Raw genomic sequence first — 26680 nt, forward strand, 5'->3', positions numbered from 1 at the left:
ATACGAATGTTACAATTTGGAAAATTGAATCGCCGCTATTTACGTTCATCCAATCCCCATACTAATTTTTTTTTTCCTTTTTTTCATCTATTTGTTCCTTTTTTATCTTTCATAAACCTAAACTTTTTTTTTTCTTTTTTCTTCTTCTTTCTCAACGGAAGAGAAAAAAAAAAGAAAAAAAAAATGGAATCAAAGAATAAAACCTTTCGGATCATCGTGATCGTCACGGTTTCTACTTTGGCCACGATCTTTATAGCCCCCGTAGAATCCAAATACGTCGGCTCGAGATCTCTACTCCATGTGTTTCCAGACTCTCCATCTCCTGCACCAGCTCCGGGACCAGAAGTTATGAATCCGATCACTAGTCCAGCTTATTCTCCGGCTGATGAGACAGATATAGAAGACTATTCGGCGGCATCACCTGAAGCTCCCACCCCGGCTGAGGCAGATATAGACTCTCCCGCGGCATCACCTCAAGCTCCCACCCCGGCTGAGACAGACATCGACTCTCCCGCGGCATCACCTGAAGCTCCCACTCCGACGGAGTCAGACATCGACTCCCCCGCGGCGTCACCTGAGGACTCGAATCCACCGTCTGAGGAAGATGATCTCGAGGCTTCTCCTTCATCTTCTCCATCTGTACTATCTGGAATCAACATTTTGAGTTCGGCCAAAAACGTTTTGAATACGCCATTGTTGTCTCCGGAGATCAAAACCATCTGCGGCAAAACTGACTTCCCTCCGTTATGCGAATCCTCCGTTAGTCCTCTGTTAACCGTGTCTCAGCTGAAACCAGACGTTTCCTCTGTCCTCGTTCTCGCGATCCAAGCTTCGATCAACGCCACCAAGGCGGCCATGGCCATCGTAGAAAAAGTAGCCGCGGATGATTGCAAGGAACTGTACGACGACGCCCTTGCGAATTTGGAAGACGCGACTAACGCCGTTAAGACACGCGACATTGCCACCGTTAACACTAACTTGAGTGCGGCGATGACGGACTACAGCACGTGCAACGACGGCTTCGAGGAAGCGGGAGAGCCTAACCCGTTGGCTGACGTGAGCGGCAAGCTTACGAAGATGGTTAGTAACTGTCTCGCTATCTCTACGTTGATCAAGTGATAAGATACGACGGCGTTTTGAATCGCTAGAGAATGTAAAACTGTAAAGTGTTGTTGTTTTCTTTAAATTTGAGTTGAGCCTTGGACGGGTTTGAACGTCGTTTTCGAATATCCAAATTTCCAAAAAATCATATTTTAAAGAACGTGAGAGAGCTTTTTATTAGGCTTATGTATGGTGTAACGTTTAACCAGAGATAGATCATGCATCATCTATCTACTAATTGTTGTATTATCATATGTGGATGTCAATTTATCGTAAAAACAAAATGATATATATCTATACGTAATTGTATGTTGACCAATGACCATAAACAAAGCGAATCGGATTTCTTATTGGATGGTGTCCATAGAATTTGATATATTCAATAACCAAGTCGTCATTTTTATTTAATTTGGTTCCTAATTAATTGAGATATATATATATATATATAATATATATAAATGTTTTTGGATAATTGTTGTTTTAAATGAAAGAATATATAATGTCAAATTTTCTATAGTTCAACAAGTTAATTAAAATGTGAATTAAAAAAAATTGGTATTTTACCATTTGTGAAACTGCAAAATGCTGGTCCATCCAAACCAATCTGAACTAGCTAATTAACATGTTTTTTTCTTCTCCATCAGTTTCATTCAATCATCCAAATTGGTCTGCTCTATTTGATAACCAGTTTACAACTACCAAATGAAATAACCAAATTTACCGAATAAAGTTTTATTAACCAAAACGTATCCCAAATTTAATAAAAATAAATAACTGGATAAATCACATTTTAAGTACCATTTTGGCAGTAGATTTAGGTATAATCAAATTAATAATTAGTAATAGGAACAGAGGAAGCTGAAAGAGGTAATGGTTTACTACGACTACTCAGCGATGGATTAATATTCGTTTAATCCTATAGCAAGTTTACATTCAAGAGGTCTAATCTCTATCGACTAATGGTATTCTGTTTGATTTCTAGTTTTGATGTTTAATTTGATAGAAAATATGTCATTAATTTCATGAATTAGTGATGTTTCTAGATAACTCTCAAACTAGTTTATCAATAAATATCAAAGAGTTTTTTTTTCTTTTGTGATGGGTTAATTAGTTAAATCATATTATACTAATCAACTCAAAATCTTTATCTAATTTACGTATATTTCGGTGACTTTATTTATATTTAATCTACCAACAATGTATTCTTAGTACCAAAAAAGAACACCATAATTTTGAGCGTAAACAGGCAATTTTGCTAGAAAATTATTAAACGAACTTGGACCGTGAGCATTTGTAGTTGGGCCACACGATCATTCTACTATTCAGCTTAATACTTATACTAAATACTTTTATATGACTTTTTAAAATTATAATATTTCATTTTTTGAAAAAAATTTAAATTGTCTTTTATAACATTAACTCACTATTTTTTAAAACATTGTCTTTTTATTATTATAAAATAATTTATGTCCAAAAAAGATATATACAAGGCTACATTTTTTAGAACAGCTACTGGTTTTGTGTACTTGTCAAACCAGATTGAGAAAGAGGAATCCAAACTAGGCATTCATGTCATAGGGTTTTTCTTGTCGTGTTATGTGGTTGTAATCTCAGTCACCAAACTATATAAGACAGATGATTTGTTCTGTAAAATTTAAATATATTTTTTTCTAGTATCAGAAACATATGTTGCCAGAATTACTTTAGTTTTCTATTTTCTTTTTTGTTTTAGTAGCATAAATAATATCTTAATTTGTTCATATTAAGAGAAAGAAAAAAGGTAGATTGATAGAAAATATAGTAATTATAAGATATTTGCAGGCCCATTAAGCGATATACAATTTGGGTGCACATTTTTTTTACTCGCCCAAAACAATAGTATCAGATTTTAATTTGTTGAACCAAATGAATTAATCGTACGAGGATACAACCACGTGTTAGGTTGAAAACAAGTATCAGATTTTAATTTGTTGAACTAATGAATCAAAGAAGGTGATCAATCCATCAACACCTGTTCACTCTATAGGATTCTACGTACTTCTGCATAAATTATGGCCTGATGTGATATGTAGCTTTTAACATCTAGTTGATTTACTACGGTTCAATATCTTCTTCTGTTCTTCATGTAGAAGAAAACAGTATCTCACCACTACCTTTTTCTTGCACTGCAAGTCATTGACCTAACCCGCGGGACACGCAACTCCTACAACATCTTGTATTTCTTTCTCTTGTTTTTGTGTATGTCTCGAAAAAAAAAAATGTGAATATTGCTGATTTTCTCTAGTAGTAAAAATTAGTCCTTAAATGCAAACATACCAAACTCCAAACACCAAACTTCAAACAATATCGTCGGGTTGGCCTAGATCCCAGGAACAAGCATATACTATTAATTAAAAAACACACAACAATGTTTCAAGACCACTGCTTATCTATTCCATAAACCCAAAAAGAAAGAAAAAAGTTATAAATCAAATTCAATATGTTAATGGAAATCAATTAATTAACAAAATTTTCAAGAAAAAAAAATAGGAAAAGGACTTACAAGGACGTAGATATCAATTGTAGATCAAAGAATAACCAGTCCAAATTCCAGCATTGATGAAACTAACTAATGACAGCCAAAACGGCATATATTTGAAGGTACTCTTTGTCTCCGGTATTTTGTCCTAATGGTTTTGACGCATAAAAAACTTGTCAAAGCCGGTGATAAATACACTTTTCTTATCTATCCATCAATAAGTGAGAGAGAGAGATATATATTACTATGGTACATGTAAGATTGATGATACCAATGTTGTAAACGTTGCAAACAACACCAACGAATGTATGCTTGACGGATGAAGTCTCAATTGCCAAAATAGTAGTACAATAGACAATTGCCAAAAAAGCAGACTCAAACAAAAGACATACATAAATGAGATCCTTCTGCACATCAACATCATATCAACATAATGAAAAATCAATATACAATATTAGACATATTTAAGCGAGCATTAAAGATGGATACCTACAAGTGATTCGTCGTGGCAGTTGATCCGAAAGACAACGATGTAGATAACTAGGATAGCGAAACCGACACCATTACTAGTGGAGACGAGAATATTGTCCTTGTGAACAAAAGGGAGACTATACAAAACCCACAAACCACATTTAATCAGCATCCTTAACTGATGATCCAGTTGATATCCCTTTACTGATTTCTTCTTGTATATATATATGAAAATGCTTAAGATCACTCTTGACTACGATAAATGCTTAATCTAAATCTGAAAACAATAATACTCAGATATAAAACGGAGAAATTATGATCGTAGCTAGGAACCACTAAAAGAAGACAGATAACACGCATTATAAATTAATCCTCGCCAATGTAGAGATTATATTGGTGACAAACTATATAGAAGACAATAATTCAAAAAGTAACGTTCGTAATAAAGTACATATGAAAACATAAAAACACACAACACGAATGTGAAAAAGGGGAAAAAGCAAGAGAAAGAAGAAAAAGGATTATTACATATGTGAGAGGGAGATCAAAGTGGACAGAACATTCCCTGCATCAAGCCAGAGAATAAATGTCAGTATATTTTACATACAGTATATATATATCTCGAATTTTGTGCTAATTAAATCAGTCTCTCTATCTATATAAACACACACACACACATGGGTAAGGTAAAATGAACCGATCGATATATGTATATGTAATTACAGATTATGATGATAAGTAAGTATCGAACGTAAATTAATTTATTGAGAGATTCCGCCATTAGAACATCAGTATAATTTAAGTTTTGGAATCACTTTTTTTTTTGTAAGGAGTTTTGGAATCACTATTAATTACAACATGTCAACAACTACACTTGTGCATGGAATGAGTACCCATGTTACACACCACACGGATATATATAGATATGCAAGCACGCACAAAAATAAACTAATCGAGAGAGATCGCAGATGTATGATACCAATATACGAATATCTTTGGCGTTAATCAGATCGATGGAGTGAGAAAACGGAGATGTAGTGAAGGACGAGTCAATATTTACTCTTCTTTCTTTACCTTTTGGCATATATAATAATATTTCTATGGAATATTTAGTCAAAAGATCGTATTTTTAATTTGTGAATCCAACCAATTTTTTTTTTTTTCTTTTGATCAAAATCCAACCAAAAATATATATTGTTTTGTTTGCTACATTATCTGTTTCCTTGTTACTAGGGTAGGTTCGGTACAGGCCGGTAGAATTAAAACTTTCGGTTCAGAAGAAGAAACTGAATAAATTAATTTGCCTTAACCGAAGGTAGTATTTGGTTTGGATTGGTTTTGAAAAGATTGGGCCTGAATATCAAAGGCCCAGCCCAAAAGCTGAATAGTCGATCGTCGTCTTGTCTTCACTTACTAAACTCCGACAAAGAAACGATTAAGCTTTTCGCCGGCGATATTTAAACGGGACGGCATGAAAAAAAAAAAAAAAAAGGAAAAAAGGAAAAAAAAAAATTTTTAAAAGAGGAGAGAAAATCAGAAAAAATGGAGGAGATAAAGATTTGGGAACATCTCTTCCACATTGACCCTTCAGTTAAAGCCAATCCCACTTCTTCTTCTTCCTCTTCTTCTAAAAGGGACTCCATCGTTCTTAGTCGAACACAGAGGTTTCATCGACCTATACAACGAGCTGATCCGGATTCTGCTCCATGATTTAGCTTCACCGTACTCCTTCCATCAACCATATGTCATCGTGCACCTCGTAGCAACTATTGACCACACAGAGACATTCGTTGAGACTACCGACCAGAAAGTTTCTAAACTGCTATGTTTACAACAATCCTCGGTTCGAAAATTCATATACTACGACCACTCTTTGGTTATGGCTACGCTCTGTAAACACCCAGTGAATCGCACCGTTGAAATGCACACCGGACGTGTAGAAGCCATCGTTGTGCTCATAATTCAAACTGCAGATTCGCCTCTCCATGAGTCTGCCTTCAAAGAATACTTCGTACAGATGATCCCTAACGTAACTCCTAATCATCGCAGAGAAAATGCTAATCGTCCTTAAGCGGATAAGTAAGTTCTGCGGCAGCTAGATGCCTAATTCCTTCCCATTCAATCGAATCGAAATCTAACGAGTACACATTATGTGAAGAGACGATGAGCTTGCGGTGGAGAGATCGTATGGCTTCGTTTCGGAGGATTAGATCGAGATGACTTTTAGCTAACCTAGGATTGGACGATAAAGAGCAAAAGAGCTTTGACACGCACCTGAATCGCCCGACCGACTTGGCCGGCAATCGAAGGAGAATTTCTGTGATGATCTCTGGATGAAAACAAGGGATTCTGGTGAAGCTTTGTCGCTTGTCTCTTCTTCACCGCCGTCATCATCTTCTCTCCGTCGCCTCCATTAGCGCTTCCCACAGCAACTGGATCGCTTTCATCGTTTGCGTCTGGGTTGCTCTCTCTGCTATGACCCGCGAATCTTAATTTAACCCGGTAACACTGGATCCGGGTCTAATTCCGCTTTTAATTTTAACTTCCAATTTCCCGGTTCAATAGGCAAACCGAGTTCTTGAGTTATTACTATACAAAACAAATTACAAGCTAATAATCAATTACGTAACTGAATCATTGAATCAAGAAAACAAGAATCAAATCAAGAGTTCGTTCTAAAATAACAACAACTTGAATTAAAGTAATATATTATAAAATGTTCATTTTTCTTTTACTTTTTAATCATAATTTTCAATAATAAAATTATGTTTTATTTGTTCATTTTAATAAAAAATTCACATAATATGATTATTAATTTATTTTGTAATTTTTTTCTAATTATAATAAACTAAATTTATTTTAATATAAAATTTACTTTTGAAGAAACTAAATAAAATATAAAACCATAATTGAGGAAAATTTTTATAATTTTTGTACAAGTTTTGATAAATACGTATTTAAAAAAATATTTTTGAAATATAAAATATTAAATAATCAATTTATTCAATAAATTACTAAACTTCTTTAAAGTATATAATTATATTTTGTTATATTAATTTCAAATTCAGACGTGAGACGTTATCTAGTATAATATATATTAATCAAGAACGCAGATGGTGGTATAGTCTCATTTGCCAAGTGGTGGTATAGTCTCATTTGCCAAGCTATATAAATCTGTTCGGAATCGGTGACAGCCTCATGGCTGTGAGTGTGATGTTATGGGTTAACAAACATGAGATCATACTTCACAAAAAAATATGCATGAAACTCATATGCATCCAGATAGCTTAGTTAAATCTCCAAAAGTATCATTATTTTGTTTGTGATATGGGTTAATTACCAAAACATTAATATTTTTTACTAATGGATCATTTATAACCTAGTTATTTAATAGCTTGAACAGTGAGTGAAAAAGAACTCGTTATTCTCTCCGAAGAACAAAAAGGGAAAAAAGCTAATTCATATATAAAATTGTTGTGTGACACCAGTAGTATAAATTAAGATTTGGAATCACTAATAATTACAACAACTACACTAGTGCATGGGATCATTACCACGTTATACACCACACGGCTATATATAGACACACAAGCACGTACAAAGATAAACTAATCGAGAGAGATCGCAGATGGTACCAATAATTCCGATGAATAGATGAATATCTTTGGCATTAATTATCATTGTGAAATCGACGGAGGACGAGTAAATATTTCTCTACGTTTTTTCCTTTGGCATATAGTAATAATATTTATATGGAATATTGAGTCAAAATTAAAGATACGTATTTTTAATTTGTGAATCCAACCAAAAATATTGTTTTGTTTGCTACATTATATTTTTCCTTGTTACTAGGTAGGTTCGGTACAGGCCGGTAGAATTAAAACTTTCGGTTCAGAAGACTAGAAACGGAACAATAAATTAATTTGCCTTAACCGAAGGCTGATAATGCATAGAAGTAGTATTTGGATTGGATAGGTTTAGAAAAGATTGGGCCTGAATATTAAAGGCCCAACCCAAAAGCAGAATAGTCGATCGTCGTCTCGTCTTCACTCATTAACTCCGACAAAGAAAGGATGAGCGTTTCGCCGGCGGTGATATTTAAACGGGACGGCATGAAAATAAAGAAAAAAGGAAAAAAAGAATAAAAAAAAAAGAAAGAGGAGAGAAAATCAGAAAAAATGGAGGAGATAAAGATTTGGGGACATCTCTTCCACATTTACCCTTCAGTTAAAGCCAATCCAACTTCTTCTTCTTCATCTTCTTCTTCTCAAGGGACTCTCCATTATCTAATAATAATACTAGGGTTTTTCTCTCCTTCGTCTTCCCGCGTCTCTTTCCTCTCTCTCCCGCCGACTGCTTCTTTCCCTCGATATTTATTGGTGTTTTGAATTTTGGGATTTTCTTAACGAATTCACTGAAGCACTTAATTGAGAAGAAGGGTGTTAGAGGTATGTTGGTTTAGTGTATTTATGGTTTCTCGTTTTTTTTTGTTGTTGTTGTTGTTGTTGTTGATATCACTCTACTCTACTTGACTTGATTTCTGAGAAGACGCTTGGTGGTGGTTTTGGCTTCTCTGGTTTCATTGTTTTTGTGTCAATTTGAGAAAGCATGAAGTGTAGTTTCAATTTTCAAATTACGGTTAGATATATATCCCTGGTGACCTTGGAAGATGTATTGAATCAAGCTTTTCTTGCAGATGTTATGTAGTTGTGTATTATTATTAACTGTGTTCTTGTATTCTATACTGCAGTGTATGGTTTGTCCTGAAATATTTGATGATTATGGAGGGCTCTCAAGGTTCTGCTTCTACTACTTTAGTTGGTTTCTCCGGCAGGAGAAGGAGAAGCGCTTTGCCTCGTCGACCACGCTATATCAAAGGGTGCTTGCATAGTTTCACCTTTTTGCCACCTTCAACACAGGCAGACACTGCTCTTACTAAACAAGCTAACTCAAGTTTTAGGAACGCCAATAGTCTCTGTGGGTCTTCGAGTGAGAACCCACTAAAACTGAAACTTAAGCTTGGTGGTGTTACACGAACGATCCAAACCAACTCTGAGGTGTGTGTTTGTAACCGATACTTTTGGTTTTGATTTTGTTCTTCATCATGCATTTAGTTGTTGTGAAACTTGATTCCTTTCTGATATCCATGAGTATAATGCAGGATGACCGACAAAAGCTATTACAGAATAAGGTTAATGGCAATGTACCAGAGCGCAGACATGGTCAGAAAACACTTTGTTTAAAGGAGATTCATCATCAATCTAGAGGATATAAGTCTGAGACTGTGAATGGTGGTGCATCCATGTCCGAGAAGAGTAAACGTGGTCTTAAGATACGCGTGTTGGATCCAGAACCAGACAGTGATGATGATGGAGATGAGGAAATCAGATACCTCGAAAAGTTAAAGTCCAAAAGGGTTAGGGACCACCCTCATGAAGGTAAAGAGATTGAAGGAGGCAGAAGGTTACACAACCATAATGGTCATGGCATGGAAGACACAGAACAATTCTCGTCTGACAAACTTGCTCTATCCGAAAGGAAAAAGCCAAGAATGGGAATGGTTGACTCGCTTCCGGCAGGAGCAAGTGGACAAACTCCTACAACAACACGTACTCGGGCTCTCCAATCAGGAAAAGATCCATATTCTGTCATCGGGTCCGGACCTCTTGAATTCCCTGATGGCTTACCTTGTCCCTCATCTAAAAGTGAGTTTCTCATCTTTTACCCTTTCTTAGAACAAATCGATAGCTGTAGATACTGAAATCTGTAGACTGTGAACAATTCCAGGACAAAAGCAGAAGCTTTCTGAGGTGGAGCAACAGTCCAAGAAGGCTGAGGCTGCACAGAGACGGCGAATACAGTCCGAGAAGGCTGCTCAAGAAGCCGAGGTAAAGTTAAATACATTTTAACCTGTTACTTTATAATGCCAACACAAGCTGAATTACAAGTCTAACTGCCTCTTCTTTGTCTCTTCACCAGGCTGAAGCTATCAGGAAAATACTCGGGCAAGATTCTGGGAGAAAGAAAAAAGAGGAGAAGATGAAAAAACAACAGGAAGAACGAGCTCAGGTTCTTCCTATTGCAAATGACACATCTTATATAAACTCTCTCGCTCTCTGTATCTGTGTGTCTGTTCTGACTTTATTTTTTCCTCTTCACAGGAGAAAGCTGCAAGGTCAAGCACACTTGCATCAAACACTATCAGATTGGTTATTGGTCCAAGTGGAACAACAATGACATTTTCTGAAGACATTGGTCTTCCGGATATCTTCAAGCCGATCACGTACAGGTAAGCAAAACATTTAAGGATATATACATCTTATATATGTAGAGTTGTGAGGTATTTTAACTGTGAATTTTGATGGATCTGTCTTCAGTTATCCTCCTCCGCGTGAGAAATGTGTGGGACCAAATTGCGAGAAAGAGTACAAGTACAGGGATTCAAAGACGAAGCTACCATTATGCAGTCTCGGATGTTACAAGGCCATTCAAGAGAAGATAGAACAACCACTGATTCATTGCTAATTTGCTTAACATGTTTTTGTTAGAAGTTATATATATATATAACAGGTAGTAATTGTTTCTTAACATGAAGCAAACTTTTTCGCCTCCTTTGTTCAACTCTTCGTCGAGGGAAATTTTTGGTTGCTGAGCCCATAAGAATCGAAGTGACCTTTAATTTTAATTTTTGCTTGATATTCATATTTTTTAATATACTTATTGAACAAAGTCTTGGTAAAATTAAAAATGTAAGAAGACAATTAAAAAATCAAAGTCGATATAAGTTGTGCTAGAAAAACAGTTTCTTTTCATCCAGAATTGCATTTCACTTAGTTAGGTTTACAGTAAAAATCGAAATGGATATAAATGAAGAAGTCCCATACTGTAAAACTTAAAAAAATAAAAATAATGTGTGGCTGCTGGGATTCGAGCCCAGGTCTCCACGGCCACAACGTGGAATTCTTACCACTAAACTACAGCCACATTTGTTGGCTAGTGTAGAATTTTAAGATACATAACCGTTCAAAAAACGTTATCTAATTTCGACGTTTTCTTTGAGCTTTGCATATGTGGAGAGTGTTGTATCCAAAAAGTCCACCAAGAATCGAGTGTTGTATCCTCTCTTACGATACCCGTACAGCTTTACCCATGGAAAAAGCAGACTATACAAATTTACTGGTACTCGCGTTCTTGATTAGCCTTCTCTTTAGTTGTTAAAGACTATACAATTTGGTATAAGGACTTGAATTATGTCAAGCATGTTGGAAGTGAATGACTTTAAGTATGGTAGCTGTGTGGGATTTATTTCATATTAAGAACTTGTAGCCTAAAGAACCTCTTCATGATATAAAACAAAATCCAAAAACTGAATACAAAAATATCAAAATCTTATATCTCATGTGTAACATCTAACTGTTAAAAAAAGAAAACTATAACACACTTTGCCTGATCTACCACCTAACACACAAACTTCCAGAAAAACCAAAGAGATTTAAAGAAGGAAACCATTAGGAACTTTGAATTAAGAAGAGTTAGTTGCTGATAGACCATGTCTTATACAATAGGCAATTGACCAGACCAGAGACTGCTAAGTTTTTTCAAAGATGAATTCAAAAAAAAAAAAAACGGCTGCAAACACTAAGGACGAAGAACCTGTTACCTCTCAAATGGCGTTCACTATACATTTCTTCCTCCGGTGGTTGCCCGAAGCTTTCTTTTACGGTTCTCATGTCTCCTTCTCAGTCTTAACTCTGGAGGCTTTATTTGCACCCACGAGAGTGCCTTCCATCCCCAGCCTCAACTATAGAGTCCAGAGTGTTTAATTCTCAGGATCCATTTACAGCCATTTCAGGTGATGATTTTGAAGCTACTACAAGAGATTCTTCCCCATTTAGCTTCCTGTTGTCTGATGTTCCGTGTTCTGAACTAGAAACTCCATCATCCTTCTGATTTTCATCATCTGAACTGCTGCTATTATTCTCTTCACTACTTCTCGAATCCTCAGCTCCCTTAGCTACTATGGACCGGGCTGCAGATCCAGTGCTGCCTGAACTTTTCTTACCCGTAAGAACTGCATGGCTCAGCGTCGAACATAGCACAGCAAATACATTTTCCCTTTTTGAACTTTTACCCAGCCGCGGTTTCTTGGACGGCTCTTGTTCTCTTTCTACACAAGCGGATTTGCGTTTCAGCCTAAGAAGCTCGCCTTCCTCATCCTCAGAGACTTCTGGCTGTTTCCGTGGAGGAGGTTTATAGTCTTCATCATCTTCATCGTCCTCATAATCGACCAAGCCACCCGACCTTGGACTGTAGCATTTATAGCAACAGCAGGCAATTAAACAATAGATGTTGCATACATATAAAGGTTTCATGAATCTCCTTTGTGGAACTATACCTTGACGAAGTAGGGCTTGCAGCCACTCCATTGGAAAGGTGAGGCTTAGGTTGTTCTTTCTCTGTATTAGAAGCAGGTTTTTCCTTATGTGTATTAGAAGCAGAGGCTGAATCTTCTTCATCACTGTCAGTATTAAAATGTGTGATGAAAGGTGAAGAGGAACAAATAAATAGTCATTGTTTTAACAATGAGGGGCAAACCTGTCTTCATTGAAATAATCTTCCTCTTCTTTATCCAACGCACGCTCGTCAACTCGTCTTCTTGGATCAACCGCATCAGCAGTGCTTTTTGGTCCGGCACTTTCTAAACACTGAGGACGTATTGTTACAAAAAGATACAGACAAATGTTTCCCAAGTATTACGTATATATAAAGACCAAGAAGCGGTACCTGTTCATACTTGACCTTGAAAGCCTGAATGGAGGTCAAGGACTGAAATGGGGCCAACTGATCCCAGAATGTATCGACTATGTATTTGAGCAACAGAGTTGCATTTCCCTACACACACACACACACACACAAAAGTCAATGAAACTAAATACAATTAACATCCCCGACTTCCATTGGCAATGAAGTAAAAGGGAGAAAGATAGAAAAAAACCTTGCGTATATGCTCAAGCAGATCCAAGACTGCAGAGTTCAGCAGATTGTACCGGTTTCCATTGGCAATGAAGACATCTATGATCGGTTTCAGCATGTTGTTTTTAACCACATAGTTCTGGACATAATCATCCTGAAATAGAAATATATTTCAGTAATTACAGAACATTTCTAAAAACTTATTTTGTAGTCATGAGAGAGAATCAAAGGTCATTTGTCACAAGCTGATTAATCAATTACACAAAGCCTACTCCAGGATACCTACCACTTGCAAGAAAATTGCAACTAGGATAAGTTTATCTAACTATTTCAACAAAAGCATGATTAGCTCCACCAATATGCTTCCTCAATTTTCAGCTACAGGAAGCATTCAGGAACTAATTTGGGTACCAATATATGTTGTCTCAGGTTCAAACAGTCTACTCACATGGACAGATAGGAGAGTACGGACAAATCGTATAGCAGCAACCACTAGGTATTTTTCCTTTCTCCGTGTGAGATGCAAAACCTTTTCAGTCACATTATTTTGGAGAAAACTGCATCTGTAGACATGAAGAAATTGCACAGCAGATATAAAAATGAATGGCAGCACCATGAGAAGGCATTATAGAATCATCAAAATAAGGATCATAATGAATTACTTTGTTCTGGATGCATCTTGCATGATACAAAAGCACAACAATTCACATATGTTCAATAGGACTTCAGGCTTTGTGAAAATCCGTCTGGATGCACCTTCAGATGTGTTGCCCGACTTCTCAGGACACGAGGCAGAAATGACATCCACTAACTCAGGTAGATGCTTCTCGTAAAAAATATCCATGATATTCGCTCTCTGCTAAAAAAATGCAATAGAAATCAGGATTTCAATCTACCAGATTGACGGAGAAAAATGGATAAGGTAACACAACATAGCATGGCCTTAAACACTCTAGCAGATATATTGATGAACATCGAATACAAAGTATAAGTAACACCACCATTATAAAATAATACACTTGACTATAGTGTTCTCTGCTTATTCACAGACATGCAAAAAAAAAACCAGTTTAAGTGGAAAGTTAGTAAAAATCTTATATCATTTTCTTAGGAAGCTCAACAATGAACGATTTCAAAAACAGTACACACCAAAAATAGCGGGAGAATACCACACCCTACCAATTATCAGAGATTGCGTATTGAAAGGAAATAAATATGCACCTGAGCTCCGCCAGACAATGCATTTGCATCCAGTAAGGTTCGGATAATTTCTAGAAATTGGCAATGCATCCTATCACCAAAGTCTTCCATCATTCCCTTGACCTATTACCCAAACAAGGGAGCCAATTAGTATTCCAGTTTTATAAAGAAAGAAAACAAGTAAGATCTTTGCAACTGAAGAAACAATCCAAAGGCTACAAAAGATTACAGAAAATTACCAGGAGACCGAGGAGGGGGTTTCCTTCTGTCCGAACAACATAAGAACGTAAAAGGTTGGGGTCTTGATTCAAGAAAAGAATCAGGATATCTGTCCTGCATCCACAACAATTCTTAACGGCATAAGAAAATAGAGAGTGACCACGAAGAGTTCTCATGTCTAATTAGTCAGTAAAAATTGTAACCCAGTCAACACAAGTTTTTTGTCGGGAATCCGCAAGGCTTCTTCTATGACTTGAAAAATTCCTTCAGTAATAAGGTCCCTGAAATCATTGAAAAGTAAGCCAATTGATAAACAGATCATTAAAGACGACTTTCTCAACAAAGCAAGAGCAGTAACAATAATTTAATAACTGCTACATATGTTCTGAAGTCACCACTGTTCAACACCGATTACATTGGTGAGTACATACCTAAAAAGTCGCAACTGCTGCACCACCTGAAGGCTCTTGCTTAAACTACAAAATTCATGCAAGAAATATACCTATTTAAAGAGAATGAAAACACATTAGTCTGACTAACTCAACAGAACAGCCATATTTTACTAAAGGAGACCTATCGTTTCCATCTGTTGCCACATGTAGATCATCTCAATATCGGGGGATAGAGAAAGGGGATCCAAATAAATCTCTTACTACCAAAATATGTCAACTAAAATAAACTTTACGAATGTCCTTAACGAATACAAAACCAGTGAGGCTAAAAATAAAATAACAAATGCCTCTTAAGGCCGGGAAATACCAAATTTTTCTTGGATTCCACAGACGTAGTAGGTGACCTAAACCTTGCAAATAACTCTTGAATAAAAGTGCTATCGTCCTTGAGCAATGAAACAACCTAAAGAAGAGACACTTTAGTCAAAGAAAAAATATGGAATACGCGCTTTCCATAACATATTTGTTGGCATTTATATGGACAACTTACAATGGCATTGTTCGCATGGATTACTGAATTCAAATTTGCAACTATAGCATCATCTAGTACTCTAGCCAGAACAACATCCTGCAACAGGTGACAGAAGGTGAGAAACATACGACCACAGAAAAGGGGCGTAATTGTTTTAAAAAAAAAAATTGGGATCCAACCTTCAAGTAACCAATTCTGTACGTTTGGTGTATCTTTGACAAGACTAACGGATCCTTAATTGGTATAGCCTGCAAATATAAAGGAGTATAATGAAGAATTCCAGAAAAATTCCAAATATCCTATTATTCTATATCGATCTCATTTCTAAAAGCCAAAGGGAGCTAATCCCAAAATATCCCTAATGAGCAATTGGGCATGTTCTTTCTTACCGAAAAAAAAAAGCAAGCGTCTTTAATATTTCTAGCAAGTATTTTCTGTTCTCGTGAAAGGAAAATGTCTCTAATATTCCCTAAGTACAGTCTACGATCACTTTCTCTTAACTACATTAAATCAATAGCATAAAGGACGTTTGAGTTACCTCCTTAAAGACTACATGCTCCTTCAAGAAATTCCGGTGATGCTGGGAGTGAGGAACACCGGGGTCATCTGTATGGAGACAACAATGCAGCGTCATTTATTGCTTCATAAAGGGAGACAGCGAATATAAGAAAAAGCATCAAACTGGCTATTATATAAGTTGCTGATGGTAACCCTTAAGAACATGGCTATATGATCCAGCAAGATACTATCCACCTAATAATCAAAGAAACCTAAGCTTTTGGTGTCCATGTACGACGTAGGATATGAAACCACAAGTAGAGTCCTCAGCATTTTATGGGCAAGAAAGTCTAATAGGAGTCGCAACAGAATCCAACAACGTCTAAAGGCTTATGCAATAGATATCAAACCGCTATATTCTGAAGGTAATGCCTGTCATTATCTTTAAAATGTATAAATTATCTAAATTCGACCAGAGATATTAAACTTACATTCAAGGCATCCGATAATCTCCATAATCAGTTCATCTCCAAATATTTTCTCCAAGATTTGAGAACTGTTCAGCAAAACTGCATATAAAAGATATAAGAAATGAGTCACAAGATAATTCTAAGATAAGTGGATGTAAGAAATGATAATAATCTGTTTAAGAATACTAACTGATTCCCTTGACAATGTTGAATATCATGTGAAGGCCATCAACATTTTCCAAGTCCTCACATATTTTGAATACACCCATCAGATTCCGGAAAAAATCATGCTGCGCCAAGGGATTAAAGGTAAGATTAAGGAGGTTTCCAGAATCTACTTCTTTCAGACATAATAAACTATAATAATAACAGTATATAAAGTTACGAGGTGACAGAAATCACAAAATTTGATTACATTAAAGATGAAAGTAAAAGAAAAAAGGGCTCAAAATTTATCAATAAAGATAGCATCACACTAAACTGGAAAGGACAATAATGCTCATAACTTACATCCTTCAAAATAAGTTCAGTTAGCCGCATCTGATCCGTAATGCCACTCTCTGTAACAATCTGCAAGGAAGATGGAAAGATATTACAAAGTCTCTGAGAAAATAAAAACCAGGAAACAAATTCAGAGTACTAATGGACATTATCAGTAAACAAGGAAACTTCGACAGATAGATCTGGGTGAGAATATATATAAATAGCACATTCTTGCACTTTGAAAGAATATATATAACAGTGAGAAAAATAATTCTAGATCTGGGTGTCACAAATGGATAGAAAGTAGATTTTTCAAATAATAAAGACAGTAAAAAGGCCAACGAGGAGGGAAAAAAGGCACCGCAAAACATTTGCGAGAGAAATTTTACAATGATGCCTTCACAAATATTTTGCACTTTTCACCACACATGAGACAGGTAAAGAAGGGGTAAACGATCTAAAAGAAATACAATATAACTAAAGCATAGGGGCAGTAGAATCTTACAACCTTCAGTATTAAGGGAAGAGTAGTAAGTTCTACAGCAGGAAGCTCCCTCAACTCACTATTCAGGCTGTGAAATGTTTCACCTGTTCAATAAAAGATGATTACATAATTAGTAAAATCCTCAAGTTACTTTTATCGTCAAATTGAAATTCAACATCGGATCAAACTAGGACACAGTTGAATAGATTAAGCATATTAGATATGAGGGAAATGTTATGGTTAGTAAGAAAAGCTTTAATCACCATGCCTGTTGCTAACAAATCTTTACGATCAAATATTCTGATATCCAAATGCCCACAATAAACAAACCTAGCTAAAGCCCTTGCATTACTACAATTAAAAAAACTCAGAGACTCCAAACTCCATTTACGTAACACAACAGAATATATAGAATAAGCATATGTTAATTATACTCGATAAATGAGGCTAATCACGATTAAAAAGGATATTCTAAAGTAATAAAATCCTCCAAAAGAAAATTCTTACTGTTCAAAGAGCTGAAATGCAAATTTCGTTGCATAGTGCAGATTTGATCCCTAAATAATACAAACACAAAATTTGCAGTCAAGAGTATTGTTATATGTAAAAAATGAGGATGAGAAGAAGAAGAAAATAAGAAATACTTTCTTAACTCACCACACATAAGAGCAGCCCGCAGTCTCTTGAAAGCTTAAAGCCAGTTCTGTTGAGCGCTCTGGGTCTCTCCATGAGATTATCGTGTCTGTAAATTGAAACAGATACCACTTATCCAAGAATATAAAAAATCCAAAAGATATTACAGCAATTTAACTATGACACAAAAAGGCTACCTTCTTGCTTCCTGTATATATCGTCAGGGTTGATGGGATGCACAAGTAACGTCTCGTTATCTTCTTCATCAATTACACACAGACTAAGTTCTTCAGATCGCTGCATCATATAGCACTTCCATTTAGATACGAATTCCTCTAAGTTAATTTACATAATAAGTGCTGCGGAATACCAGCAGCAGGTGGAATTCAGCAAGTCAATTAGAAACACAACAGACCTCCACATAGTCGATGCTTACATGCCCAGTTCCACGATCGTCCCATTTACCATCTTCATTCAAATGATAGACCTTCACTCTCTGAACAACGAATACAAGAGTCAGAAGGCTGTTCCCAATTCACAGCAAACAAACCCTTGTTCCCAATTCACAGAAAACAAAGCCCTTCCTCACAATTTTACAAAAGCTATCAAACAACGGCAACTTTCTAATGTTTTTTCAATGTATTCACCATCAAGATCCGTTTTATCTCAGAAAGTAAGGTATACCACATGGCGGGATAGCTACTCCAAAGTAAGGTACGTTACACTGTTCTAAAGAGGATGAACCCCCACAAACTAATGGGATACGTTACACTACCTAACAGGGTGAATATATACCTCCAAAGAGTAATAAAGAGAACCCTAGAAAGCTGATCAAATGAAAAATTTCATCTTCGGTGTGCTCTAAAAACCAAGATACCTATTGAATTGCTGGGTAACGATGAATTTTTTCAATAAGCATTACCTATCTCATCTTCTGTGGGCTCTAATTAGGAAGTGCCTTAACATAAACAAATAAGCAAACGAGGGCAAGTGAAATTCTACTAATCGAGCCAACCCAAGCTCGAATCAAGGAGCCAATTACAAATCTCATAGTCTGTGTGCTCTAAAAAACGAGATACATATTGAATTGGAGAGTAATTTGCAAATTTTCTTCAATAAATAACACAGTTCCAAAGCAGGAGTGCTTTAATAATACATAAGCTCTACAAGCAGTTATACCAATCAAAGCAAGCCCAGCTCGAATCAAGTGAGCCAAATAAAGTAAACAAAGGGAGAGAGAGCTCGAGACACACCTGCATCGAATTGGTATTAGATTGAGACTTTTCGGGGGCGCCCATCACTGATTTAACCACCTCCAACACCAAATCGAGCCGAGAAAGTGTGAATAATGACCGACGGTAGTAAAAGTTAGGGTTTTGGAGCAACGAGAGAGAAAAAGGATATGAAATTAGACGCCGTCGATATAGGCGGGAGATTCAGTTCTCCAAGGAGACGAAATCAAACCCCAACAAAGAAAGAAACCCTAATTACCATACGAAGCATCAAAAAAACATTGACATTCTCTCTCTAGCTTTTTTTTATTTTCTTCTGCGAAAGCTTTCCCCAACCTTCGAAACGCGAAAGAAGAGAGAAGAAAGAGGCAAAAAAGAAAAAAAAAAAAAATTAAAGCAGCAGAAAAAAAATAATAGTATAATTCTTCTTCATACGTTATGAAACCAAATTCCATGTATACCCTCAGTAACCATCTCTATTCACTAAAAAGCCATACAGCGTCCTCCACGCGCTCACTCGCCGCGAGTTGGCTCCCTCTCTTTAAAAATGACAGCCTGTGACGTAGAAAAAATGACGAGCTCTGTGTAGAAACAAGTTAAATCCAATCAGAAAACGCCAGGTGCGGCTTTGAAAATTATGCCGCGTGAGATTAGTGAAGCTCTGAAGGTGCATAGGCTTATGTGGTCAAAGAAATAACCACGTGGCTTTAGGTTGTTGGTAGATCTATCCGAAGTGCAAACTTAAAAGGCGAGCGAGACAAAGGAATCGAAACCTCCACACTAGCTTTTATCCTTCGTGTTGCTGCTGCTTTGCCTTAAACTAAGGGTTCTTTCGTCATCATCATCGCTTTATTCATTTGTTTACATAATAAAACCATACACAAATAAAAAATTATTTAATCTTATAATTTCCCAAATTGACCAATTTGAGACACTATGGTTTGGCGTCTACACATATTTTCCAATCAATGTACCAAATTAAGAATTTAATCGTATTGGCAACAGGGAGTTGACAAACAAAGACTTTTTAACAAGGGTTACTTTCATAAGATTAGACTAGAACCAGTACATAATTTTCACGAAATCAGAACCTAAAAATGTAACAACAGGCATTGCTGAATAAAAATATTCCAAATCACATAGCTAGACAAACCTAAATCCAGTTCAGTATTCAGATTCTAGGTATACATGAACATAAACGAACAAGTGAAATAATTGTATCAAAATCAAGTAACTCGCAAGAAAAGAGAATCTGAAATGAACAATCTCTGATATTACATTGGTTCCTTTGTCTTAAGAAGAAAAAAGTCATAAATTTCATAAGAACCTCAAAATGTCAATCAGAAGACGATCAAGAGATCTCTATTCTTCAACACTAGCATTCTCGCCATTCTTGACGTTGTGCTTCCTTGCATACCTCTGGTTCCTCAAAAACTTAGGATCCATCTATAACATTTCACAAAAAAGAAGAAGAAGCAAAAATCAAACCAAGAAACTAAAATCAGAATCTGGATCAAAAATTAGATTGAAAATGCAATCGGAGACTTACTCCTCTGGTTGGGGTGTGACGGTGCCTCCTTGGCTTCTTGATTCCGTTCTTATGCGCCTTGGCAGACTGATTGTGCGCCGTGTGATTCTTCGACTTGGCCATCTCTGTCACAAGCCCACAGTACTAATCAGTCAAAAACGAAACAACTAAAAAGGAGAACACAAGTCAATTTATTAGCTCCAGAGATCGGCCGGATATAAGAAGCTAACCTGAGTGAGAGAGCGAAAGGAGAAAGAGTTGCGTTCCGCGAAAAGGATTACAAAACCCTAGTGATGGGCCTTAAAATATGGCCTGTCTTAAATTGTATAAAGCCCATGAAACTACCCCAAAATAGTGGTACACGCCTAAAGGGATCGCTAAATGACCAAAGGTAACGTACTAACGCCGCTGTAACAAATGTTGCGAACTCAAGGTTGATATCAGTTCACTGTGTACATATTATCTTAGAAGATTTCAACTCCCATCAGTGGTTATCTTGTAACACAATTATTGTTTCCAACTCTCCTATTAGGACTAGAAGATTTAAGCTGAAAAAACCATATTTGATACATATTTCATTGAGATAAATGATTCTCTAACGTTGTGAAGGAAATATCAAATATCTACGTGGCTTGACCTTGATATAAAACCTATCTGACAATCACAGATATAGAGAGACAAATAACAGAAACCTCAAAAAGAGGTTCAATTGGCGTTCGGGACTAGATTTAAGAATTAAGCCAAAATTGTTACGTTTATGCCAAAACTAGAGCAGTCATGAGGATGTAAATTGATACACAATTTTTCAAAGACGACCAAACAAAGATTAACTCACGCCATTTAACTAGACAGTAAAGGTCTACATATACCTAATAAAAAGTGCAAATGGCCATCACTCTAATGTCAAAACTAACACAAACAAGGCTTAACATATTCAAAAGGGCAAAAATGATCAGGGTGTTACACAAACCAAACTGCATAAATTTCAACTCTACTGGGAAAATGAAACCATATGGTGTTTATAACCAACCACTCACTATCTACTAATGGTATCAAAAATGTAGATCGTAGATCAAATTCGGAATCCGGCTTCCAGATTTCACAAATCTACTAAGAACATACGAACAAACGTAACAACTTAAAAATTGAGCATAAAATCGAGCAATCGCAGATGAATAGAAAACACAGATGAAATCAAAATTAAGGCCAGGATAAGAGAGAGTACACAAACTTAACCAACATAGCGTAAACATATTCAAAAGGGGAAAGTGAATTTGGTTCCTTTGTCTAAGAAAAAGTCTCAAAATTCATAAAAAAACTTAGAAATGTCTCACAGATAATATAAAAATAACAAAGAAGCTTATTCCTCAGCGCTAGCATTCTCGCCGCCCTTAACGTTGTGCTTCCTTGCGTACCTCTGGTTCCTCAGAAACTTAGGGTCCATCTGAAATACATTTCAGACAAAAGAGAGGGCGCGAATCAAACTCTGAATCAAAAACTGGAATCTGTAATCGTTTTAAGTTACAAAGCAGTAATAAGATACTTACTCCTCTGGTTGGGGTGTGACGGTGTCTCCTTGGCTTCTTGATTCCATTCTTGTGGGCTTTCGCCGACTGGTTATGCGCCGTGTGATTCTTCGACTTGGCCATTTCTGAGACAAGGCCACAACACAACTATTCAATTCAATCACGAAACCAAACAACTGAGAGAAATAAGACACAGATCGGAAGGATATATAAGAAAGGAACTAACCTTAAGTGAGGCGAGAGAGAGAGATCTGCTCGGCTAGGGTTTGCTTACAGCGATACAAATACGGCTCTGCAACAAAAACCCTAATTTGGTTGGATTTATAGTCAAATGTGAATGACGAAGGTGCCCTCATAAATCATATATGGGCCTATTAATCTGTCTCGTTGTTAACCATAAAAGCCCATATAAATTAACCCAAAGTCATGGACTATAGAAACGGTGACCTTTTTATGAACTGGGGTATAAAAAGCTTGGTTTAACCCATTAATTCAATAACATAACCTTTAAATTTATTTGGCTGTTTACTCCTTTTTACTATTAAATGTAACAAATCTATACATTACATTTATTTGATGTCTATTGCTTTCCAGCCATTTTTTTTTGTATTAAATCTAGGATTAATTATGTAAAAAACCTTATAATTACAGATAGATAATATGCATAAATAAAGAGTGGCAAAATCGTAAATAAGTGAATGTTCTTTTCCTTTTTAGCATTTATAAATTGGGAACAAATGGTCTCTCTCTCTCTCTCTCTCGCTGCCTCTTTTTTTCTTAACCCTTTCTTCACTTTTTCACTCCCAAATCAATTTTTTAGGGTTTTTATTTTTGTTTTAATTTGCTCTCCTCCGCATACACAAAACCACTGTGAGCGTGTGTCTGTATTCATCGATCGAGTTAAGTAGTATCCCGGTTATCAGATTTTTCCTTAAATCATGTCGCTGAGACCCAACGCTAGGACGGAGGTTCGCCGGAACCGTTACAAAGTTGCGGTGGATGCTGAGGAAGGAAGACGGAGGAGAGAAGACAACATGGTTGAGATCCGTAAAAGCAAGCGTGAGGAGAGTTTGATGAAGAAGAGACGTGAAGGTATGCAAGCTCTTCAGGATTTCACTCCTGCTTCCTCCGCTCCTCATGCCGCTGCTAAGAAGGTACGATTCTGGGTTTTATTTTTTGGATTCGTTCGATTGTTCCTGGAGTCCAAGTTTTAGGGTTTTAGGGTTTGGATTCTGTCTACTAGTTAGGGTTGATGATTGGCTTGTTAAATTCCATTGTAGTTGGAGAGTTTACCGGATATGGTTGCTGGGATTTGGTCCGATGATCCTGCCTTGCAGCTTGAGTCCACTACTCAGTTCAGGAAGCTTCTCTCTATTGGTACTTATTTTGTATTCTTAATTCTCTCTTTATTATGCGTTTTGATATTACGTATTCTTTTGAGTTAACTGTTTTCTCTCTCTGTCTGTGTTGTGTTTTTGCATAGAGAGGAGTCCTCCAATTGAGGAAGTGATAGGTGCTGGTGTTGTTCCTCGGTTTGTTGAGTTTCTAAAGAAAGAGGAGTACCCCGCGATTCAGGTGAATAAGAACAGTCTTGCCTCTTTTACTTGATTCAATCTTCGTTGGAATCCTGTATTGTGAATTCTGATTTTCTTTGATCGTTTTTAGTTTGAGGCAGCTTGGGCTCTAACAAACATTGCATCTGGAACTTCGGATCACACAAAGGTTGTAATCGAGCACGATGCTGTTCCAATCTTTGTCCAGCTTCTTGCTTCCCCTAGCGATGATGTCCGTGAGCAGGTATGGAGCTTCGAATGTTTTATCATTTAGTATGGGACTTCTGATGATTACTGAATCATGGGAAATTATGCAATTTGTAAGATATTGATCTTGAGATTGCGTGCTAACTTGTAGGCTGTATGGGCGTTGGGTAACGTTGCTGGTGATTCACCACAGTGCCGTGATCTTGTTCTTAGTTACGGGGCACTAGTGCCGCTGCTCAGTCAGCTTAATGAGCATGCCAAATTGTCCATGCTTCGAAATGCCACCTGGACCTTGTCAAACTTCTGTCGTGGCAAGCCTCAGCCTCACTTTGACCAGGTCTTCTAACTTCTTTTTCCGTCCAGGCTTGTTTCTTCATTCGTTATGTTTTAGTATTCTTTTAACATATGAAGCATGATTAACAGGTGAAACCCGCTCTTCCAGCCCTTCAACGACTAATTCACTCGAACGATGAAGAAGTCTTGACAGATGCCTGTTGGGCTCTCTCATACCTCTCTGATGGGACCAATGACAAAATCCAGACTGTTATCGAGGCCGGTGTTGTCCCAAGACTTGTTGAACATCTCCTGTCTGTAAACTTTTGTTAACTCTCTTTATTTTCTGTCCCTATCATACATGTGTTGATAATTAACTTGTCACCGTGCTCTTGATATTTCAGCCATCCTTCTCCATCTGTGCTAATTCCTGCACTTCGCACCGTCGGGAATATAGTCACTGGAGATGATCAACAAACGCAGGTATGATCTCAAAATCCTGTCTACTGAAGTTCTCACAGTACTTCTCTGCATTGTATATGATAGTATACCTTTTGCTTTTGGTGAAGTTAGCTTTGGTTATAAGCACATCAGTTAATTATGAGAATCCTTTGGCCTTTAGGAATTACCGAATTGGTTCAAAATACGACTAGTACTTTTATAATTGATTTGGTAACAGAAACATTTTGTAGTGATATATACCATGCATACATCTAATCAAAGACTGGTATATAGATATGATGAAGTGTTGGGCAATTGCGTGCTACCCGCTTGTTGTTCTCTCATAGCCAACCTTTCATCAAGAAAACGGGAGGGTTGAATGCTTATCACTTGACCCTCCCTCTGTGCCACTCTGTCCATATTAGTAGATATGCAATGCCGTTTTTGTTATATGTTGCTTTTGTCATATTTTTTGTTGCAATTAATTCTTGGTTGAAATTTGTTTTTCTGTAATCTATCTAAGCCGACTTTTATACATCTGAAAACATCTTACAATCGTTTTCTTGGGAAATCCAATGAACTTCTTCTCCAGTGGGTGATCAATAGCGGTGCTCTACCTTGTCTTGCCAACCTTCTAACTCAAAACTATAAGAAAAGCATAAAGAAGGAAGCTTGCTGGACGATTTCAAACATCACAGCAGGCAACAAAGACCAGATCCAGGTGCGCAGTTGCTACTTTTTCATCATGTGTGTTCTACAGTTTTCCATCGAGAACCTTTTTAACATTACTAGTTGTGTTTAAAATCTTTTTGTTTTCCAATGGTTGCAGACAGTAGTTGCCGCTAATCTGATTACCCCTTTGGTCAATCTACTTCAAAATGCTGAATTTGACATTAAGAAAGAAGCTGCATGGGCAATTTCAAATGCAACTTCAGGTGGATCTCATGATCAAATCAAGTATGTCACTGTATTCTTTACCTTCTTCTTAATTTCTAGTTACTTCGCAGTTATGAATTGGGTCTATATACTAATTTTCTGTCCCCGTTGGTTATTACAGATACCTGGTGGAGCAAGGATGCATAAAACCATTATGCGATCTCCTGGTATGCCCAGATCCAAGAATCATAACTGTGTGCCTTGAAGGATTGGAAAACATTTTGAAGGTTGGAGAGGCAGAGAAGAACTTAGGTAACACAGGGGACATGAACTATTACGCTCAGCTGATTGATGATGCAGAAGGGTTAGAAAAGATCGAGAACCTTCAGAGCCATGACAACCAGGAGATCTACGAGAAGGCTGTTAAAATTCTGGAGGCATACTGGCTTGAAGACGAAGATGAGGAGACACCACAACCTCCAGGTGTTGATGGTTCTCAGGCTGGGTTCCAGTTTGGAGGCAACCAAGCTCCGGTCCCATCCGGGGGATTTAACTTCAGCTGAAGGTAAGAAGAAGTAAAAACCCTTCAACTTTCTAACATGAAAACCTGCAAATTCTGATGTTAAGATATGAAACACAAACCCACAGGAATAGAACTGGAAGCTTGCAGCTTGAGAATGATGAAAAGTCAGAGTCAGTCAGAGTCTAGTTTCATTACCGGGGTTGTCTGGTCTCGGAGGGCTATTCCGGGTGGTCGGTTTAAAAGTACAGAGTCTCAGAAAGTGTTTGGTTTCATTGTCCAGTCCCCAGAGCTATATTTTTTTTATATGAGAAGACCGGTATACACACACCGGTCGTGAGTCTACTTTTGTGTTGTTTTTAAATTTTGGAGGGTTATACATTTTACACTGGAGTCTTTGATTTTTTTTTGTTTTGTGTTCACAACAATTTGTATGTCGGTAAAATATGAAACCACAAACCTTTTGGTCTAAAATTTGTGGAAAACAAAAAGCTCTTTTGGTGTCTTGATTTCCAGAAGTTGGGAAGGATTTATATTCGAGCTAAAAAGA

General features: G+C 36.9%; 6 protein-coding genes, 1 non-coding gene and 1 pseudogene across 13 annotated transcripts; 3 read left to right on the forward strand and 5 right to left on the reverse strand.

Annotated features, from left to right (window-relative positions):
• The first annotated feature begins 99 nt into the window (after positions 1-99).
• On the forward strand, positions 100-1405 carry LOC104744842 (uncharacterized). The gene has a single exon (XM_010465950.3). The coding sequence runs from the start codon at positions 184-186 to the stop codon at positions 1117-1119; it is 936 nt and encodes a 311-aa protein (XP_010464252.1). The 5' UTR covers positions 100-183; the 3' UTR covers positions 1120-1405.
• A 2031-nt stretch (positions 1406-3436) lies between these two features.
• Positions 3437-6503, reverse strand: LOC109129054 (bidirectional sugar transporter SWEET8-like; annotated as a pseudogene). Its single transcript, XR_015582285.1, has 6 exons — positions 6365-6503; positions 4619-4655; positions 4113-4227; positions 3865-4026; positions 3644-3767; positions 3437-3530 (listed from the first exon to the last, which is right to left on the reverse strand). The product of XR_015582285.1 is annotated as a bidirectional sugar transporter SWEET8-like (transcript).
• A 1610-nt stretch (positions 6504-8113) lies between these two features.
• On the forward strand, positions 8114-10775 carry LOC104744843 (uncharacterized). Of its 2 annotated transcripts, XM_087488518.1 has the most exons (8): positions 8220-8538; positions 8639-8728; positions 8841-9147; positions 9252-9795; positions 9878-9978; positions 10070-10159; positions 10252-10379; positions 10468-10775. In XM_087488518.1, the coding sequence occupies exons 3-8, from the start codon at positions 8866-8868 to the stop codon at positions 10613-10615; spliced, it is 1293 nt and encodes a 430-aa protein (XP_087344644.1). In that variant the 5' UTR covers positions 8220-8538; positions 8639-8728; positions 8841-8865; the 3' UTR covers positions 10616-10775. The 2 variants fall into 2 exon arrangements, with proteins under 2 accessions (XP_010464253.1, XP_087344644.1); XM_010465951.3 differs by lacking the exon at positions 8639-8728 and having other exon boundaries at positions 8114-8538.
• A 227-nt stretch (positions 10776-11002) lies between these two features.
• On the reverse strand, positions 11003-11074 carry TRNAH-GUG (transfer RNA histidin (anticodon GUG)). Its single transcript has one exon. It is a non-coding gene; the product is annotated as a tRNA-His (tRNA).
• Positions 11075-11413: 339 nt separating this feature from the next.
• LOC104744844 (uncharacterized) lies at positions 11414-19965 on the reverse strand. 4 transcript variants are annotated; one of them, XM_087488514.1, is made up of 24 exons: positions 19228-19965; positions 18390-18470; positions 18172-18271; positions 17999-18083; positions 17849-17898; positions 17366-17445; positions 16885-16944; positions 16565-16664; positions 16396-16473; positions 15945-16012; positions 15586-15654; positions 15425-15502; positions 15242-15337; positions 14914-14984; positions 14686-14763; positions 14503-14596; positions 14285-14386; positions 13726-13922; positions 13512-13626; positions 13086-13217; positions 12875-12982; positions 12686-12795; positions 12486-12608; positions 11414-12397 (listed from the first exon to the last, which is right to left on the reverse strand). In XM_087488514.1, exons 1-24 carry the CDS (start codon positions 19270-19272, stop codon positions 11917-11919), a joined length of 2601 nt encoding a protein of 866 aa, XP_087344640.1. In that variant the 5' UTR covers positions 19273-19965; the 3' UTR covers positions 11414-11916. The 4 variants fall into 4 exon arrangements, with proteins under 4 accessions (XP_087344640.1, XP_087344641.1, XP_087344643.1 ...); XM_087488515.1 differs by having other exon boundaries at positions 13726-13919; positions 19228-19689; XM_087488517.1 differs by lacking the exons at positions 17999-18083; positions 18172-18271; positions 18390-18470; positions 19228-19965 and having other exon boundaries at positions 13726-13919; positions 14503-14591; positions 17849-17862.
• Positions 19966-20318: 353 nt separating this feature from the next.
• LOC104744845 (large ribosomal subunit protein eL29y-like) lies at positions 20319-20974 on the reverse strand. Its single transcript, XM_019236552.2, has 2 exons — positions 20756-20974; positions 20319-20652 (listed from the first exon to the last, which is right to left on the reverse strand). Exons 1-2 carry the CDS (start codon positions 20855-20857, stop codon positions 20569-20571), a joined length of 186 nt encoding a protein of 61 aa, XP_019092097.1. The 5' UTR covers positions 20858-20974; the 3' UTR covers positions 20319-20568.
• A 991-nt stretch (positions 20975-21965) lies between these two features.
• LOC104744846 (large ribosomal subunit protein eL29z) lies at positions 21966-22636 on the reverse strand. 2 transcript variants are annotated; one of them, XM_010465955.3, is made up of 3 exons: positions 22487-22636; positions 22282-22385; positions 21966-22178 (listed from the first exon to the last, which is right to left on the reverse strand). In XM_010465955.3, exons 2-3 carry the CDS (start codon positions 22381-22383, stop codon positions 22095-22097), a joined length of 186 nt encoding a protein of 61 aa, XP_010464257.1. In that variant the 5' UTR covers positions 22384-22385; positions 22487-22636; the 3' UTR covers positions 21966-22094. The 2 variants fall into 2 exon arrangements, with proteins under 2 accessions (XP_010464257.1, XP_010464258.1); XM_010465956.3 differs by having other exon boundaries at positions 22282-22407; positions 22487-22594.
• A 324-nt stretch (positions 22637-22960) lies between these two features.
• On the forward strand, positions 22961-26621 carry LOC104744847 (importin subunit alpha-1). Its single transcript, XM_010465957.2, has 11 exons — positions 22961-23414; positions 23541-23637; positions 23744-23835; positions 23926-24057; positions 24172-24357; positions 24444-24607; positions 24698-24776; positions 25327-25455; positions 25564-25691; positions 25792-26175; positions 26259-26621. The coding sequence occupies exons 1-10, from the start codon at positions 23199-23201 to the stop codon at positions 26171-26173; spliced, it is 1605 nt and encodes a 534-aa protein (XP_010464259.1). The 5' UTR covers positions 22961-23198; the 3' UTR covers positions 26174-26175; positions 26259-26621.
• Positions 26622-26680: the final 59 nt, after the last annotated feature.

Source organism: Camelina sativa, chromosome 15 (genome assembly GCF_030686135.1).
Source record: "Camelina sativa cultivar CO46 ecotype springtype chromosome 15, ASM3068613v1".
Taxonomy (NCBI): Eukaryota; Viridiplantae; Streptophyta; class Magnoliopsida; order Brassicales; family Brassicaceae; genus Camelina; species Camelina sativa.